The sequence below is a fragment of the Accipiter gentilis genome, chromosome 16, assembly GCF_929443795.1.
Source record: "Accipiter gentilis chromosome 16, bAccGen1.1, whole genome shotgun sequence".
Lineage (NCBI taxonomy): Eukaryota > Metazoa > Chordata > Aves > Accipitriformes > Accipitridae > Astur > Astur gentilis.
The window spans coordinates 24,427,811-24,446,094 of NC_064895.1; the positions used below are offsets into that span (position 1 = coordinate 24,427,811).

The 18,284-nt window shown below is 51.0% G+C and overlaps 1 protein-coding gene across 2 annotated transcripts in view; it reads left to right on the top strand.

Moving 5' to 3' along the window:
- TNFRSF21 (TNF receptor superfamily member 21) overlaps positions 1 to 17,893 on the top strand; it is a 1,117,265-nt gene extending 1,099,372 nt beyond the window's left edge. For both annotated transcript variants that reach the window (XM_049818450.1, XM_049818451.1), the window contains exons 5-8: positions 6,129 to 6,394; positions 12,948 to 13,001; positions 15,356 to 15,575; positions 16,479 to 17,893. In XM_049818450.1, the coding sequence (XP_049674407.1) occupies positions 6,129 to 6,394; positions 12,948 to 13,001; positions 15,356 to 15,575; positions 16,479 to 16,708 (770 nt within the window). In that variant the 3' untranslated portion in view covers positions 16,709 to 17,893. The remainder of the gene's footprint in view (positions 1 to 6,128; positions 6,395 to 12,947; positions 13,002 to 15,355; positions 15,576 to 16,478) is intronic.
- The last annotated feature ends 391 nt before the right edge of the window (positions 17,894 to 18,284 follow it).

Here is an 18,284-nt window from a genome sequence, read left to right on the forward strand (position 1 = left end):
GGCGTGGTGTCTTGTCAACTGGAGTTTGGATGTGCTGCATCCTGGCTTGCTTGTACGTGCAGGCTCTCGGTGTGCGCTCGGAGGTAAAAATAGGCTGCTGTGGCTGTGTTTCGCATGAGTCAGGAGGATATTTGGAGGAGGTAGGTGGGCTGAGCTCAGGAACAGTGCTGGGTTTGCAGTGATTCGGAGCTTTTATCTGAATGTAGGGGAGGGTTGGGTTGCATCACCACCGTTCCCCTGTCTGACTTGCGTGTGCCCTTGGGCTCTGCTTTCCACCCGTGATCCTCCATCCTCAAGGTCTGTGCAAGTGTCGAAATCCAGCCAGCTTGTCGTGGTCAGGATTTGTCACTGCATGTGGTGTACAAATTAATATTGCCCATCTCTGGGATACCTGTGCGAGTAGGTAGGTGGTGAAAGCTCCAGCTGCTCCAGCTCAGATTGTTACTGGGATGGTGGAAGTCGGGTGCTGTGGGTGTTGTGGGTGGACTGGTGGGACCCATCCCTGCTGATGAAGGGCTGGAGCATGGAGTCTCCTGAAATCCAGCTTTTCTGAAAATGCATGAAGCTGGCTCTGGAACCCTGGGCAGATGAGCTGCTCACTAGATGAGACCGTGTGTGCCACAGGTCCTGGAGGATCTCCTGAGCTTTACTTCCCAGCTGTATGCCTGTAAGACTTGAACTGATGTTGTATTACTCTGTTTCTCTCTGCTGTGTCCCTTCGTTATTAGTGGGACAGGAGGACACATGGCTTGGGAGGGCTCTGTAGACTTGAGCATGAGATTTCTCCCTAACAGGCAGCAGCTTCTCAGCGTGCGCTCTTCTGAAAAATACCAAATGACTTTTGGCTTGAGCTCCGGAAATTAAAATAATGGCAGCTTTTTGTTTGTGAGAGGGTGGGGAGAGGAAGGAACTGAAGCTCCGCTGTGGCTAGGCTGTGGTTAGACTTTACCGTTATTTGCTGCCAGGTGCTCGGGTGTAGGCTTCTGGTAGGGTAGCTTGTCCACTCCTCTTGGGTTTGCTTGAAGATGTGAAAAAGTAACGGTGGAGAAGAGAAACGGTCTCTTGCAGGTATTGTACATAAGCGTGCCGGCACCGCTGGTCATGGCCCCGCGCCATGCTGGCCTCTTGCCTGCTTGAGGCCAAACGATTGCTGAAGAGTCGAGTTCGTGTCCAACCTGTAGATAGCAGGGGTGCAGGAGACGAGGGAGGCTTGTCCAGAACAAGCTTGAGAGAGTCATTAAAGCTCAGCTGAGTCCCATGTGCTTGTGTGATGACCACCTTGGTGACGTTCATGAGCAGGAGTGACTGGTCTGTGTACACCAAACTGTGTACCGCAATGAGGCGAGAGACGTCCAAAGGAGCTGGAAATGGGTGGGCAAAATCTTGAACCAGATTCAAAATAAGCAAATGGAAATCACTGAAATTAACTGAATTGGTGTTTACGGGGAAGATTGGGGCAGAGGTGAGCAGTAGGCTTGGAGGCGAGAGACCAGTCTGTAGACCTGTCCTGCCTCTCCAGGAAGGTCCTCCCTTCAGCTCAACATCTTTGTAGATGAGCTGGACATGTCGTCAGCAGTGCTGTTTGCTGGTGCTGCTCTACAGGCGTCTGTCCGTCTCTGGACTTGTCTCCGTTTTGTCTCGATTTGCTCTGGCTGTAGACATGCCTGGTTGCGCCCACGTTCCCATGCGTGTACATCCACCCTTGGGCTTTGCGTTTTGCCTGTGCACAACACGTCGGTCTTGTCCTGGCTTGAAGGGGAGTTCTTCATCGCTCCGGGGCTTTCACCGCCTTAAAACGTTAGGTGGTTACACAGAGTAGCCCATCACAACATTTAGCGATTTTTAGATGTCGATCATTGCGCATATCATTGCGATGTTTAGATAATGGCAATTGAAATGCCACCTGCCCCGGTACCCCAGCCACGCGTGGATGTCCTGGATCCTTCACGCGCCGTCGTTGTCTGCTCCGGGACGGCCCTGCTGGATGCAGCCGTGGGGCTGCTCTTTCATCCCGGCGTCCGAGACAAGCAGAGCTGGGGGATGAGCGATGATGGTCCCTGATGGCGATGATGGAGAGGGTGGTGGTGCCTCCTGCGTTGGCAGCAGGGTGGTGGCAGCTCTCCCAGGCCGTTCCCATGCCCCGTGCTAAAAAAGGAGGAGGGCTCGGGCTGTTCTCTGGTGTTTGCAAGCTCAGAGCAGCTTTAGCATCGCGCCGACGTGGCTGTGACCGGCCTCGCGTGGGAAGTGTGAAATGGGTGGGTTGAAGCACCGTCCCCGCTGAGCTCAGCCGTTTCACTGGGGATTGCTGGGGTCTGGTGGGCTTTGAGCGTCATCTCCAGCCTCGGCGTGCGGATGAGCGCGGTGGGAGAAGGTCCACGCGGTTCGGTGGGTGGGGAGGACCCAGGACCTAAGGTGGAGCTGGGGTTTTTTGCTCCGTGGGCTCTGGTGGGCACCTTCCCATCCCAACGGGACGCTCCAGCGCTATTACTGCTCTGCAGAGTAACTTGTAGGGCTTCTGGAAATATGGAAATAGTAGGACTGTAAGCTCATTATAAGCATTAACATTTTATTTTAGTTTTGAACAAGTGAATTAAGTTACTGTAAATGGCTTGAGCAGTAATACTTGGCAGCGTGCAGCCACAACTTGTCGTGTAATGGTTTTAATCTTATTTTTCAAGAACAGAGGGAGCAATAGTTTTCTAACTGACTGGAGCCAAATCTGCGCTCACGTCTGTGTCTCTTCCATATCTCTCTGGGGTTTTGTTTGCACAATATTGTGGTGGATGTAGCGAACATATGGGGCTTAAATTCATTTAATAGTTGCAAGAAAATGAGTTTAAGGTTCTTATAGTATTAAGGTAGACATTTCCAAATTCGTTTTTAATGGAACATTTGTTCTCCAAAGATTATTACGCGCCATTAAGTCCTCTGCTGCGTGGTGTGTTCTCGTGCCCTGGGATATTATTGCCAAGGGATATAAACATGTTTATGGGGCCACTTTATTGAACGGTGAGATTAAATATACTAAACTTGAAAATGTCAGTAGGAGCATGAGTGCTTTGTGTCATAAATCTTGTGAGAACATCAGGACGTAAATGTCATGCCACCATGTAAAACGGGTGCGAATCAAGTTGCGATCAGCTGAAAACATTTCTCAGCAGTACAGCAGCTGTAAATACTAGGATTTATCAGCATTAAATACGTAGATGGGAGTAGGTAGTATATGGGTTTTTCCTTTCCTGGGAGGCCTAGATGTGCTATGTGGGGGTCATAAACCAGCAAATTATGTTTTAATGCTTCTGTGTGACTGATGTGCGTGGGAGTGGGTGTGGGCAAAGCTTCCACCCAGCTGTAATGCTTTGTCTCACTGCATGGCAGTGCTGCCGGGGGGCACTCGACTCTGCTCATTTTATATATGTGTGTGTGTGCGTGTGTATATATATATATATATAAAAAAAAAAATGGGCAGCATTATCTATATATCTATACATATCACTCAACCCAGGAAAAAATAATAATCCCTGAATACGAGAGTAGAAAAAGCTCTGCAAGATTTATGCACTGGTGTAATGACTTATGCACTACATATATCACAGTGCATAAGTCTTTATCTATATATATCTCTATATAGTAGGTAGTACCAGACCTGCTCATCCCTCTTTGCATTGCTGTCATTACCTTGGTGCATAAGCCTTGCAGAGCTTTTTCTACCATGGTATTCAGGGATTTTTTTTTTTTTTAATTTTTCCCCCCCCTCGTCTGAGTGATAAAATTAAGCGTCAGCTGCATAAACCTGGCGTTTTGCTGCTTTTATGCCAAAAGCAGTTGAGTTTGCCAATTTAAAGAATCTGTTTCCAAACACAAGTTGGCTTTTGGGCTTCTTACCGACACAGGTGTGCGATATCCAAAGGTGCAGGGCTTGGCTGCCGGCGTGATTCAGACTGCCTGTCCTTCCTGCGCGGCACCGCCAGCCAGCCTGGATGCAAAAGCACCAACGGAGAGGAATTTGGGATTTGCCTGGAAGCCCGCAGGCAACCTGTGTCACCTTGAACTGAGGACGGCTGGGCCTTTGTCTGAGTAACAGGAATAGTTAACAAGACCAGACTTAATTCCTGCTACTGTGTTGAAATGCAATGGGCGATAGCATCTATTTATGTGCCTCAGATAATTAACCTCATCATAAATCTCAATAGCATGTTCGCAGCCTTTTCTTATTCCTTGATGCTGGGGAACATTGTCGTTGTCTTGGGCTTATATTGAATAATGAAGGCGGCTTCCCCACCCCTTTTTTTCTTTCCCCCCCTCATTCCTGAACCTCTCCCTGGCAAAAACCAAGCCCTGCGGTTGGTTTGGTTTGGTTTTTGGGGGGCTGCATCCCCCGCACTGGGCTGGTGGGCTGAGCTTTTATGGTGGGAGAAACCCCAACCCTTGCATCTCCATGTGAGATAGTGCACGCGCATCGCCGTAAATCAGCCGGGGAGGGCGGTTTGGTGATTTCGGTGAGAGGAAGGTAGGGGAATGCAAAACGCGGTTTGTGCTTTGGTGTTTCTGCTGTAGAGCAGGTCACACACCGGTTGCAGATGCTCTGAGCACCATGGGGTCATGGCTACATTATCTAGCTCAGAAGTGAAAACTAAAGTCTATATATAGCAGGTCTTGATAAGCTTGCTTTAATAGTGAGGATTTGCGTCAAAAATATCTCTGAGGCTCTGTAGGTTTTTTTATATATATATATATATGTGTGTGTATATGCTTATATACACACACATATATATAAAATCTGTATCATATAAATATATAGAAATATGTATATACACACATATATAAAAATATCTATATCATATATCTGTGTATATACACACATATATATTAAAAAAGATATAAATATATATCAGGCTATATCGGTTTTGTATATAGAGAGAGTTATTGATATATCTATATCAGGCTGTATAGTTTATATATTAATTTTTGTGTATATGTATGTATATACCTATTTGGCTATATCAGGGCTGTGACCTGAAGGTGCAGTTGTGAGGTCTGGTCTAAACTGCGTTAGAAATTGTTAAATTTTAGGCCAGCAGGAAAGACCCTGTGGCTATGATACTCCTCCATAAGCAGCTATTTTTGCTGACACGGCTGAGGGAAGGAGAAATAGTCCCTGCAGTGACAGAGGCACGCTGGCTCGCGAGGAAACCCAAGGTATGCTTACCTCGCTTATCTCTGCACCTCACCTACGCTGACCCTTCATGGGGTGGTTTAAAACAAGGCGGTGTTCGACTTGATAAAACAAGGTTAATTCGCTGTTATGGAAGAGGTGTGGCTTTATTGGAAGGTTTAACTCCTGATCGCTTGGTAGACACGAGGATGAACGTGCTTTTTGCATTGCTCCCGAAGCTGAAGGGAGGAAGCCTTTGCTGTCTTGGACCAACATGTCTCGAGGGCTTTTCTGGGGGAAGCTCTGCCTTTTTGCTCTTCAGGTCCCTCACCAGATCTTCATCCACCCAGCGCTCCCCTGGTGCAGGGTCTCCCGTCCTGTAACGGAGTCATCCCACCCGTCTGCACTGGAAATGGCTCTAAATGCGATCGTAGCTGCCGTAGGTGCTCTGTTATGGAAATACTCATCTTGGTAGACGTGCTTTGGTGACTCACCTCTTAATCCAGCTCCTGTTCAAAGCGGTGGCTGCGATGCAGGTGTACGGGCGAGCGCGGTGCCATCTCCCCTGTTCCTGCAGCCGTGCGGTGGCCGAGTACCAGGTTTTTCTCCTGTGCCGAAGAGCGCAGGAAATTTTACAGTTAAATTAACGTGGTTCGTTTTAGAGCGCGTGTGCCTTGACTGGAGCAACCTGCGGGTCTATCACCCTTTATTTGCATGGCAGGTGTTGAGCACGTTATGGGTGCTGGTTGTCTGTGGAGCTCCTTGCAGCCTGGACTCATGAAAGGTCTTCATAATAATAATAATAATGATGGTGATGATTATGATGATGATGTTGTCTCCAAACAAAGACCAACCAAAGAAAAGCAAAGCACGGCTGTTTGGGGAGGGGGGAGAAGCTTTGCTAAAGCTTCGCCCCGCAGCCCCAGAAGGCTGCCGACCTCCGTGCCTCACCTGTACCTCTTCTGCCCCGCAGGCATCGACATCCTGAAGCTGGTGGCGGCCCAGGTGGGGAGCCAGTGGAAGGACATCTACCAGTTCCTGTGCAACGCCAGCGAGCGCGAGGTGGCGGCCTTCTCCAACGGCTACGCCGCCGACCACGAGCGCGCCTACGCCGCCTTGCAGCACTGGACCATCCGCGGGCCCGAGGCCAGCCTGGCCCAGCTCATCAGCGCCCTGCGCCAGCACCGCCGCAACGACGTGGTGGAGAAGATCCGAGGCCTGATGGAGGACACCACGCCGGTAACGACGGGCTGGGCTCGGCGCGCTCTCGGCCGACGCGGCGCGCGTCTTGGCAGGCTGTGGCCTCAAGCTTAGTGAATAGCCCAACGGCTGGACTCCGTCTCCCCCCCCCGGAGCTCCGCAGGGGCTTGTATTTAAGCTTTGTGTTGCTTTCGAGCAAAGCTTGGCCACAGTTTGCTCAAAACCTTATTGAAGTTTTGGCAAGCTCTTGAGTCCCACGTGTTGTGGTTTGTGTGTTATCTCTAAAGGTCACCGGGAGGACCTGGTACTTGAGCCCTTGTGCTGGGGACGTGGAGGGAAAGACATCTCCCTTTAAACTTGCTCTTAAATGCTATAACTAAATGGCCAGGACTTTGAGAAGGGCCAAGCACCCTTGAGCACTAAATGTTGCCGTTGTGGAGTAGAGTTGCTTCCTCCAAGGTGGTAGCTGGTGGCATGGGGGAGTCCATGCGTGCTGTCCTCCAGAATTTTTGCCCTTCTTTGGCAGCTCCGGCCTTAAAACAACCTGTCCCATATTTTGGGAGAAGAAAGAAATTGGTACAGAATATCCTGCAGTAGGGTCTTGGCCGGGTGTAAGTCGTCAGGAGGTGCCTCGGTGACGTTTGCAGTTTGTTTTGGCTTCCCCTGCCTTTACCTGTCAGTGAGCTTTTGGATTTTTTGGCTCTGATAGTTCAGTGGTCTTCTGGAAGCATTCGTAAAGGTGATGAATGAGGCTTCTTCTGAAGCCAGTGGGACAACACATGGATGCGGGTGCGGGCAGTGGAGGGAGGGCTCTTCCCCCTAAACCAGTTGGTGACCCAGACCCAAAAGGGAACGGGTGGATGCCTGCAAACCTCTCTGGGCACTTGGTGGGGGCCTGGCAAGGTGGACCTTCGTGTATCGTAAAGTTTGTGGGGCAGGGTGCTTGTCATGGCAGGGGATTCCCAAATTCCGTTTTGACCATCCCAAACTTGCCCCTGTAAGAGGGACCGTGGTCTTTTCCCCATGTTGCGTATCGCGCGTGGCTTCATTTAGTATACCAAACGTCTTGGTCCCTCGTAACCATAGTGTGAAATCACAGGTTTCAATGTGTTAGCGGGAGTCCTGGGCTTGTGTTTTTGAGAGATGCCGAGTCAAGTGCCTGCCAAGCATTGCCCAGTGCATCCTGCCCAAATTTTGGATAGGTTTCCTTTGCCAGCTGCCTGATCGCTCCTGCTCCCATTCAGTGGCTGTTTTCTTCCTTCCAGCTCCTGGTAATTAAGCAGCACGTAGCTTTCTCATTTCCTACCATGCTCCAAGATAATTTTTTTTTATATCAGAGATGGAAAAAATGAAATTAAAAGCCTGAGGCAAACCTATGGTTAGGAAAAGAAGAGGCAGAGAAAACTGTCGTTTTGCACTTGTGAATTAAAGTTTCCAGTATGTGCAGTGCCCCAGAAGGACACGTTGTCCTTTTGTTCTCCCGGAGCAGGTAGGAACCTCTCTCCTCCTAGTTACTGCTTTGACTTTGAGTACTACAGCAAAGTGCTGGGCTGGGACATCAGATAAAATGTGGGGCTTGTTCATCAACACCTTGGGCTGTGCAGTGCTCAATGCTCCTGAGCGTTGTGCTGTTTTGGCCAACACTATCAGGCAGTGCTTCTCAAACAGCACAAAAATGCAGGTGGTGGCTCCAGGAACAGGGTTTATTGGGTGACTTGTCAGGCTAGTGGACTCCCAATGATGGAGTAACCATGAGCTGTTGGCTTGCATATATATGCCCATAACTCTGAAAATGCAGCGAGCGGATGCTCCAGAGAATGGGCAGATCCAGATCTCATGGATAGTTGTATGCAAGTCTTCTTGACTTGTGACCAGCTCTCCTGCAAGAGATTTCTCTTTGGTTTTTTAGAGCAGTGTGTAGCGTTCCCCAGCATCCAGCAGCACTGGGAGCCTGGTGGTCCCCCGTGGCTTTCACTTGTTTGCCTAGAAATTGGTAAAATCGGGTTGCTGATCTTTTGAGCAGGTGGCTCAGGTGGGTCCACATGAGAAATGGGGCTCATTTCAGCAAAGGAGGTGTTTTTAAAAATTCACCCGAGCTGGCACATCCTCCTCCCCCATGCGCATGATCAGGCTTTTTCAGATGAGCATCCCCCATGATCAACCTTGGGTGTTGGCCATTCCTCTGCCCTGAAGGTCCTGGACCGGTTGCTGTGCTGAAGCAGGACGTGGGATGTCAAAACTCAAAAGCGCCCCAGGGTGCAGGTTCAGCGTGGCAGCACACTGTGTTTCTGCAAGGTATTACCTGCTGTAACCTGTCTCCCTCCTCTCCCTGAACTGGCTCCCGCACCGTGGATGCCGGCGGTGATGGAACAGCCCTGGGAGGGATGCAGAAAGCTGTGGGAAGCAGCTTGTGCAAGGAAGGCCAAATCCCTGGAGCCTCGTGCCGGTGGCTGAGCTGCATCGCAGCGGTCCAGACCGCAAGCAGGCAGGGGAACCGATTGCTCAATGCCGGGAGCAGGCAAATCTGCTGGTTGGAAAGCCTTTAATTAGAGCTAATTCAGGTTTGACTCTCGGTGATTTGTCTGTCCAAGCGCAGACGAATCGAGGCAGTTTCCCTCTGTACCAGACTGGTTTGATCTGAAGGAGCGGGTCACCCCGTTGGTGACAGGCGTGGGTGCTGCGCTGCACCTCTCCAGCATCCAGCCCTGCAGAAATGGTCTTGAGGGGGGAAAAAAACCCCCAAACAACCAACAAAAAAACCCCAACCCAACCAAAAGACACCCCCCAAAAAAATAATAAAAAGAGGTTTTTGTGCTGTAGAGGGAGAGAGGACTGTCAAGCAATGCAAATGCATGCATCCTCCCTACAGCTAATGGCATGATGCCCTTGGGGTGACCCGAGCCGGCAGTGAGCCTCTAATGCGTGCCAGTGTGTCCTCGATGAGCCCGGGAGGGATGCACGGGTGGCTTGTGCTGTCCGTGATGCCTTTGGCCCTGCCTGACATCCCTGGGTGCAAAAGGGGGGGGGGTTCCCCATCTCTCCCCACGGTCCTGTGTCACAAGAAAGCACCAACACCCCCAACTCATAAGTAAAAATTGTGTTATTGAATGATGTAGCTCTCTGACGGCAAATCTGTACCTTAAACCTAGCCAGCCTCCCTTCACCATCCCACCAGCTATTGTATTCTTGTCCCAAATCCTTTATCTGGCATCTGGCTTCAGCCCGTGAAACCTGAAAGCTGCTCTTTCTTGTAGTGCCCCGTTCCCTCAGCAGCCTTGCGAGCTCCGAAATCCAAATATTTACAACCCCTGATAGGAACAGGAGAATTAATGGGAGTCTCTGGAGCGTTACGGTATGTGGCAGGAACATTTTCCTTCGGGTAGGGAACAGCTCCACTGAAGACTTGCCGGCTTTTTTAGCTGCGGGAGATTATGCTGGTTTTGCATCGCACTGAATGAATTTAGGTTAAAACGAGATTAGCCCTCTGAATCGCTTTGCTAGCGTTTTTTTGCAGCTGATCCAGAAAATATGGAGAGTGCAGCAGCTCTGGGAAGGTTTTTTGGGGTGTGTTTAACTCGCAGGGCTCCTGTTAAGGGTTGGCCCTGGCTGTGAATGCTTCTCCAGCTTGAGGTTTGCAGAATTTCTCCCCGTGCAGGTAGGCTTGCCGGGCAGCGGCATGCGAGCCCGGGCACTGTTTAGCGAGCAGAGGCACACCCTAAATTAGCGGTGCTGACAACAACAAAAATAGGGGATATAGAGGGGGGAGAAAGGGAGAGGTTTTCCACTGCTGTCCCAGCAAATTGCAATTCCCCATTTGGGGACTTAAATTGGAAAAATTTCTGTGGAGCGCAGGCACTGGGTAGTGGGATTTTTTTGGGGGTGCCTAACAGCGTTTTGCAGATACCAAGGGGTGTCGGTGCTCGCCTGGGCTGGCCTGGGGCATTGCTGGCACAGCTGGCCACCTTGGCTACCGTGAGCAATGCTTTAAGCTCTTATCTCCTTATTTATGGCTCTGCTGGCCTCAGCTGAAATATTTCAGGGAATGGATGGAGGGGAAGCAGACAGCCTTGCTCAGGGCGTTCAGCAGGGCAGCCTCAGCAAAGCTTAGAAAAAATAATAAATTAATAAGGGAGATGTTGAAAATGGAGAGGGGGAGGCTGCAGCCCCAAGCCCGACGAGATTTAGGTCTGTGGCTAATTGCATGCCGCGGATAATCCCATGAATCAGCAGATATGTCAGGGCTGGGTGTGGTGTGAGGTTAAACTGTGGGATTTTCGGGGGGGGTGGTGCCAGAAGGGAAGAGGATGTGAAAGCAGCCCCGTGTCGAGGCATGTGGCTGGGGCAGCGCCTTGTGGCTTCTTTTTATTCCTCTTTTGCAGGTCAAAACCCAGGGGCGGGGGTGCAGAGCCTGGAGCAGTGTTCCCCAAATCTAGTCCCCAAGAGCTCCTGCCCATCCCCTGGGTTTCCTCTTTTGGCAAAGCAGAACCGGGCTGGACCCAGTAATTAGCAATTTGTGCCGCGTTAACCTCACGTGTCAGCGGTGGAGCGAGGGTGAAGTTGTTGGATGGGTTACCCAGCTGAGGGGCTGTGGTCCGAGGGCTGGGAAGTGCCCAGGCAGCCAGGAAAAAACCAAAATTGCGTGCAGTTTTTCCTTCTGGACTTGCATCAGGTTTTATTTGAGGCACAAAGCTGTGGGATAAAGTGGCCGGGGCCCTGCGGAAGGGGTAAGGCTGGTTGGGTTTTGCTGGAGTGGGCATCGCTGTTTTCCTTCAGGCTTACTCTAAACCTGATTTTTCAGCAAACCGAGGTTGGGTTTGAACCAGGCTGGAGAATGTGCAATACACAAAGGTTTAATAATTTATAAAGTAATACAAATATAAATAATATAAACACAAAAATACAAACTTTATAGGAGACGCAGTTATATTTGAGGTTTCCCTGCTGTGGTAGCCACATCTCCTTGGGTCTGTGTATTTGCGGTATAATGGGCTTGGGAGTGTAAGATGAAACTAGAAGATGGCGAGATCATAACAAGCCGAACTCGGCACTGACTTATTCAACCTCTAATTGAGTTTGAAAACTCTTCATCACGGCTTCATCGACTCTTCATCATGGTTTGAGTTGAAAAAGTGGGTGGGCAAATCCATAGAAAGGAGAAGCCACCAGGAGCTCTCTTGGAGACACCATCTTCTGCTTGGAGAAGCACTTGGCCCACGAATGGCCGGGGCCAGTGGGGAAGAGCTGCTTCCTCCATGGAGGGCTGCATTTTGGTCTTGGCATCTAAACCCTCCCCAGACCCAGCGTCGCCTCTCCTGGGTCGCGTCAGGCTTGACATGAGCAGCTCTTCTGCGGGGCTGCCTTGTGTTGAGGGACGCCGGCTCCACCGCAGAGGTGATGTCGGGTGCTCTTCTGAAACCTGGCCGGCGAGGTGAAGGACACGGAGAGGACATTTGGGCTCTTCCCCACCCCAGGGTGCTGAGCACCCTCGTGCCCTTCCCATCCTGGCGAAGGGCTCGCCTTCTGCTTTGCAGCACCTGCGCCCCATCGCCGCATCTCTCTGCCACCTCGACGAGACCTCGTGGCCTGCCCGGTGGTGTTTCACCTTCCAAGGTCTGGGTCTGCCCCGAAGGTAGACCCCCAAACACCACGTGCGCCATGAAGCCGCTCGTCTGAGCGGATCCCCCCTGCGCCCGTGGGGACCGCAGCGAGAGCATCCCTCGCCAACGCCGCCCTGCGTCTGCAACATCGCCCGCGTGGGGCTGCCGCCCAGCCCTGCCCCGTGTGCTGGGGTTTCTCCTCCTACATCCCCTACGGAGGCATAACAGACCTGGGAATAGGGCTGGTGTCAGCTGGGTGTCATCTTTTGGCAGGGAATCCGGGAAACGGCCGCCTCGGTGCTAAATTTATCCCCCCCCCCCAAACATCCCAGGAAGGTGCACAGCCACCCTCGGCAGCAGCAAACCTGCCACCGGCTTTTATTACCACCTGCAGGAGGAATTACAGGGAAGCGTTGCCCAAGGGAGGGGTTGTTTTTTGGTTTTTTTTTTTAGTGCGTACAACTGCTCCTTCCTAACATTAGCACAGCAGCTGCAGTTTCTGTTTGTCCAAGTTGAGCTTTTATTGCGGTACAGTAAAACAAAGGCAGAAAATGGGACCAACCAGTTCAAGCAGAGCTGTTGGGAGCAGCTGTGAAAAGAAAACAAAGCCAAGCCTATGTCATCTTCTGCAGCCACCCCCTTCTGTCCCCTTTCCTTCCTTTTAGGAAGGACCTTCAGACACCCTGAGCTGCTTAGAGCATCCTCCCAGAGGCACTGGGATCCCAGAGGATGTCGGTGCTTGAGACGCATCCTAAAGGGCTGGAAGTACACAGGAGCTTTTAGGATTTTTTTTTTTTTTTTTTTTTTTTTTTTTTTTGGCATTGCAAATCTCTTGCTGCAGTGCTTAGAAAAAAAAAAAATGCAAAAAAATTGGCAGAGCGCCCCGGTACGACTGACCGCTCGCAGGAGGCTGCTGATGCGTCAAAGCTGCCGCGGCGCCTTCGGTTTTCAGGCAGGACCGTGCGTCTAACAGTGTCCCATGTGTTTGTCTGCAGGTGCAAATGCAGCCTCAGTGGCAAGCGCAGGACCCCTGCAACGATGACGGAAAGGTGAGAAACGCGGTGGCTCTGCAAAGGCAAAAGAGCTTCAGAGGATTGGTTTGGGTTTGTTTTTTTGTTTTTTTTTTCTTCCAGTCAGAGCTCGGTTTCGCTCGAGCACTGCCGTTCTTAAAAACAGGAGCGGCCAAGGTGGTTTCGAGCAAGTGAGTCACGGCGTGGACTATGAATGGTGTATTTTTACACCTATTCCACAGGCTTCACCTCGCAACAACCTTTTGCTTTCCCCGGCCTTTCAAAACCCTCGTTCCCACTCGCTTTCTTCCCGCGGTTTAAACATTAACACTCATCCAAGCATCCTGTTTGCTTTGCCTCAAGCTTGCAACCGTTCAGCTATTTGGAAAGCTTTGGGCTCCCGGGATGCCTACAGTCAAATAACCTCAGCTGCTTTAGCAGCTGTTTAATTAAACTCTAAATGACTCGCTTCTGGGAAGGGTTTTTCCCCTCTGCTGGGAAGGCAGAGCTGGGGCAGGCGGCTGCTCCGTGCCCTCCCTGTAATTGTTCCTTGGCCGTCGGGCTCCTTTTGGAAATCAGGAGGTGGGTTTGTGGCTGGATATTAAATAGATGAGTTGCACGAGGAAAAACTAACCCCTAAAGCCTGTTTGTTGTTTTTTTATAAAGGGGAAATCGGAGCATGTTGCAATTTGGAAGGTGGCCAGCCGCTGTTCTGGTCCTTCCCTTGCTTTTCCCCAATAGGCAATAGGCTGATTCTTGTCGATGAGCTGTACTGGAAAGGGAGTTTCAGAGGAGAAGGCAGATTCTTTTAATTAAAAATTAAAGCTGACTTTTATTTTTAACATGCCTATTGCGTAACATGCTGAGCTAGAACAAATCGTCCCCTGTATATTTTCAATGGGGAAGGAAAAAAAAAACCAAACAAAAACCCCAAACTTTTATTCTACCAGGGACAGACTTCAATGTTAATTTAATGTGAACTAATGGGCGTCTCGGCAGACATGTGATTTGTGGGTGGCAAATTCCTCGACACGGATGAGGAATGCGCAGGCACATCCATGCTGGCGCGGAGGTGGCTCAGCAGCTCCCTGTCCCACAGCCTTTAATCCGAATTTTGCATTTTAATCCCTGGGTAGTAAGTAAAAGCGTGTTAGCAGGAATAGCCTGGTCTTCCCTCTGTAGAAGGAGAAAGCAGGGTTGTGAAATGCTGTTGGGAGAGCGGGTTGCATGTGGACAAGCCTTGCAATTCTGCTCTGTGGCAGGGATGAGGGGTTTGGGAAAAACCCCTCAAGCAGGGATGAGGGGTTTGGGAAAAAGTTAAATATTAGATGGTCCTTAAAGCAACTTGCTTGGGGGGACCTGGTGACCTGCAGAGGTGTCTGAGCTGCTAGCCAGGGATGTGGGGACGCTGCCCTGAGCCTCTCGTCCCCACCGGGAATGGGAACCAGAAATGCTCTGCTTGAGATTTGCACACCAAGGGGATGCCGAGAGGTGGAGGAGGGAAGATAATGTTGGCTGCTGCCATGGGGGTAGGAAGGAGGTGCAAGAAGGAAGATGCAGAGCACAGTCAAATTAGGAAATATGTTTACACCGGCTTCCCAGCACAGCATGTCCCAGCAGCGCTTGCTGTTCCCTGTATCTTCAGGACTGCGGAGCCAAACGTTTGCCCTTGGCTCGCATCAGGGTAGCAAAAAGCAAAGGCACTTGGGTGATGCTGTGGTCAATGCCAGCCCCTGCTTGTCCTTCCCAGTCCTGAACTTGGAGCCTCGTGGGATGGATTTTCTGCATCATGCTGTAATGGGGTGCTCATGAGGGCAAAAGAATCATGAACTCAAAACGTTACCAGCGTAGCTGGTCACAGGAGTGTGCTGCAGTGGAGATCCCCGAGGGGTCTCGCAGCTCTCTCCCTGAAGCCCTGGTCGGAGGCATGGAGCTGGGCTGTGCCTTGCTTTTAGCAAACAATAGCTATGGAGCAGGGTTCCTGGGGGACCTTACCTGCTTGGCCATCGTCACCTGTTGCCCCCAAGAGCTGCGCTTCGGGCTTTAATAAACCCAGAGCGAGAAGGAAAACCAAGTTAAAACGCTCTGCTGCGGTTGCACGCACCGTCCTGGTGCTGCGGTTGCTCCTACCGAGAGCGCGGGTTGCGTTACCCCTCCTGCCCGTTGAGTGCTGACGTGCCAAATGCCAGCGCTGATGTCCCCCCCCGGGTTACCCCCGGTGCCTCTCCTGGGTCAGCAGGTCCCCTAGGAGGAGGAGGCCACCCAAATGCAGGGACCGCTTGCCAAGGGTGGGCTAGAGGGTGTTGAAAGCTGGGATGCAGGTGGTTTTGAGTGCGAGCCCGTGGCGTAGCATCCCTCTGAGCTAATTTTCCTTCTCTTTCTTTCCCCCAAAGCTGGAAGCTGACAGACTGGCGCTGCCGGTGAGCCCCAGCCCGCTCAGCCCCGCGCCCAGCCCCAGCCCCAAGCCCCCCGAGGCGGCCGTCCTCACCGTGGAGCCCTCGCCTTCGGAGAAGAAATGCTTCTTCGTCGACGAAGCAGAGCCCCTCCTGCGGTGCGACTCGACCTCCAGCGGCTCCTCCGCGCTCAGCCGGACAGGCTCTTTTATTACCAAAGGTACCAAAAATCAGCCTCGGGGCTGGGGGGGAGCAGGAGGACCAAAGGGATGCCACGGTGTGTCCCCTGCGGTCAGCGCACGTGGCAGAGCTGCCCAACGTGATGCCGTTATAAGTAAATAACTGGGGAAACTGGCTCTCCAGGATATGTTTATCACATCCTCATTCCAGACCAGAATAGCCTGTTAGCAAAGATGATACAGATTTGAGAGGGGAAAACACCTTTAAAGGCTTTTAACTCTTTGAAGTGCTGCCAGAGAAGTTGTAGCATCCCTGGATGTTCGAGGGGGTTTCTCCTGAATTTTGGTTGTTGTGTTGGCCTGTGTGTTACTGTACAAGATGAACCAGAAAAATGTCATTTCAAGATTGAATTTATTTTTTTTTTCCACCCTTGGTCCTGCTTGCTGCAGCATGTGACTTGAGATCTAAATCACCGTTAGTCACCCCTCTTTTTTGAGGGGGTTTAATTTACTGCATTTAAGTTGCTGCATTTAATCCTCTTTAAGTTCTGTTGAAGGTGAAACACTGAGCTCAGTCAACCTACCAAATTTATACTTGGGTGCGGAAATGAAGCTGACCCAATGAAAACAACTCAAAAGAGCAGAATTCAGCTTTTTTGGCTCCCCTCCTGCCTTCACTTTTCCACATTGGCCATTCAGCATTTATAAATGCTGTATTTGCTCTAGCGGAATCCTGAATTAGGTGCCTCAGCAGCGCTGGCTTCTCCATTTTCTCCCCTCCCCGTCGCTCATCGCCCTCCACCTTTTCCCTCGATTCTCCTGGTGGTGTGTCCCTCTCCAGAGGTGGCACCAGGGCATGGACCGAGCTCTCTAAGGAGAGCAATTCCTGGTTAGCAGAGCTTTCTCGAGGGGTTTCTTGACCACCTTCCCCTTTCCTCCTGCAGAAAAGAAGGACACCGTCCTGCGCCAGGTGCGTTTGGACCCGTGCGACCTGCAGCCCATCTTCGACGACATGCTGCACATCCTCAACCCCGAGGAGCTCCACGTGATAGAGGAGATCCCGCAGGCTGAAGACAAGCTGGACAGGCTATTTGAGATCGCTGGAGTCAAGAGCCAGGAAGCCAGCCAGACCCTCCTGGACTCTGTCTATAGCCACCTCCCCGACTTACTGTAGGCACTGGGTCACCACGCACTCTCCGAATATCTGCTAGAGCTAGCTTGGCACTCGTTAAGATGACCGACAATATGCAGGCAGGTTTTGTTGTAGAATATATGGCCAGTATTTTCGTTGAGGTGTCCTTGGTTTCTGGAGGGGGGGCAGTTTGCCAGTGTTGCACCCCTCCACCTTAACTCTATTGCTCAGTCCAAGTCTTTGCACCCTCTGCCCCTTTCCCGAGCATCTCTTCTCCTTGTTCTCATTCCAATCAGATCAGTCGATGCACTTTAAAAAAAAAAAAAAAATAAAAAAAAAATAAAAAAAATGCAGTTAACGAACTAAAAGACCACAAATCCGGTGTAATTTAACACATCAAATCGGGGATTGCTCTGTAACCCACATCTTCTGTCAAAGCTGTCGCTCGGAGTGACCGTCTCCCACCACTTCCCTTCGCCTCGGAGCGGTGAATGGCAAAAACACGCAAAAAAAAACCCCAATCGTTGCTGGTTACCGTCTCTTAAAGCAGCTAAGCTTCCCACTCGAGCTGACTTTTTTTTTTAATGTACTATTGTATAGCTCATATCCATCGCTGAGATTTTACTAGCACGGTTATTTATTGTATGGTTTTCACCCGGACAATGCATCGCGCTCCTATAAGCTAAAGCAGAAGCGCTTGAAACGCAAAGAAAAGGGTCAGTCCCACCAACCTTCGAGGTGATGAAAAGGTCCTTTGCCTTCAGTCGAATGTAAGGAGTTATGTTGCCTTGCCGCTTGTGGGAACGGCGGGGGCCCCGAAGGGAGCCGGTGCTGGACGTGGGGAGGTGAAGGCGGCCGCCGGTGGTCCTGCTCTCCTCGTGGTGTAAGACTTAAACCAAGCTATGCTTTTACACTCGTGTCTCTTGTTTTTTATACAGACGTGGCCGATAGGTTCTCCAAAGACCTTGCCCGGTCTTAATAGTCTCTTCAAATCACACTTCACTTTTTATTAAAAGAAAAGAGGTTGGGGGGTGGGGGAAAAAAAGCTGCATCGTAAGAAGTCTGTCTGATTATATTTGCAACTATTATGCTCCCGTAATGAACAGTCTGTACTACGCTCAATTTGAAGAAATCCTGATACGAGGGTGGCGTGTGCCGGCCCGTGGGAAGGGGTGGGAGTGGGGGAAGAGGGGAATGAACTGAAAAATTGCCTTCCAGTGTACTAATTTATTAATAAATACTAGGTGTTTGTTACTTGACATGATTCTGCATTAACCTCCTTAACGCCTGCCTCTGCTCGGGGACACCTGGGTTGGAGCAGGGGCTGCTCGGGGTGCCCCTGGCGGGGTGAAGAGGGAGATTTGGGGGCTTGGGGGTGGCGAGGGGGTTGTCTCCTGTAGCTCTGAGGCTAAAACGTGGTTGCTTTCCATTGACAGCACTGCCTCGAGTCCCCACGGTCACTGCTGGAGCTCTCTGCAGCCGGGGCAGGGGATGCTTCCCTGTGGGGCAGGTCCCCGCACGGAGCCAGGGTGGGGGACGGGTGTTAATCCCTGTAGCTGTGAGCAGATCAGATGGCCGGTGGGGCTTCCAGGGTTGGTTTTTGCAAGCCCTCAAAGGC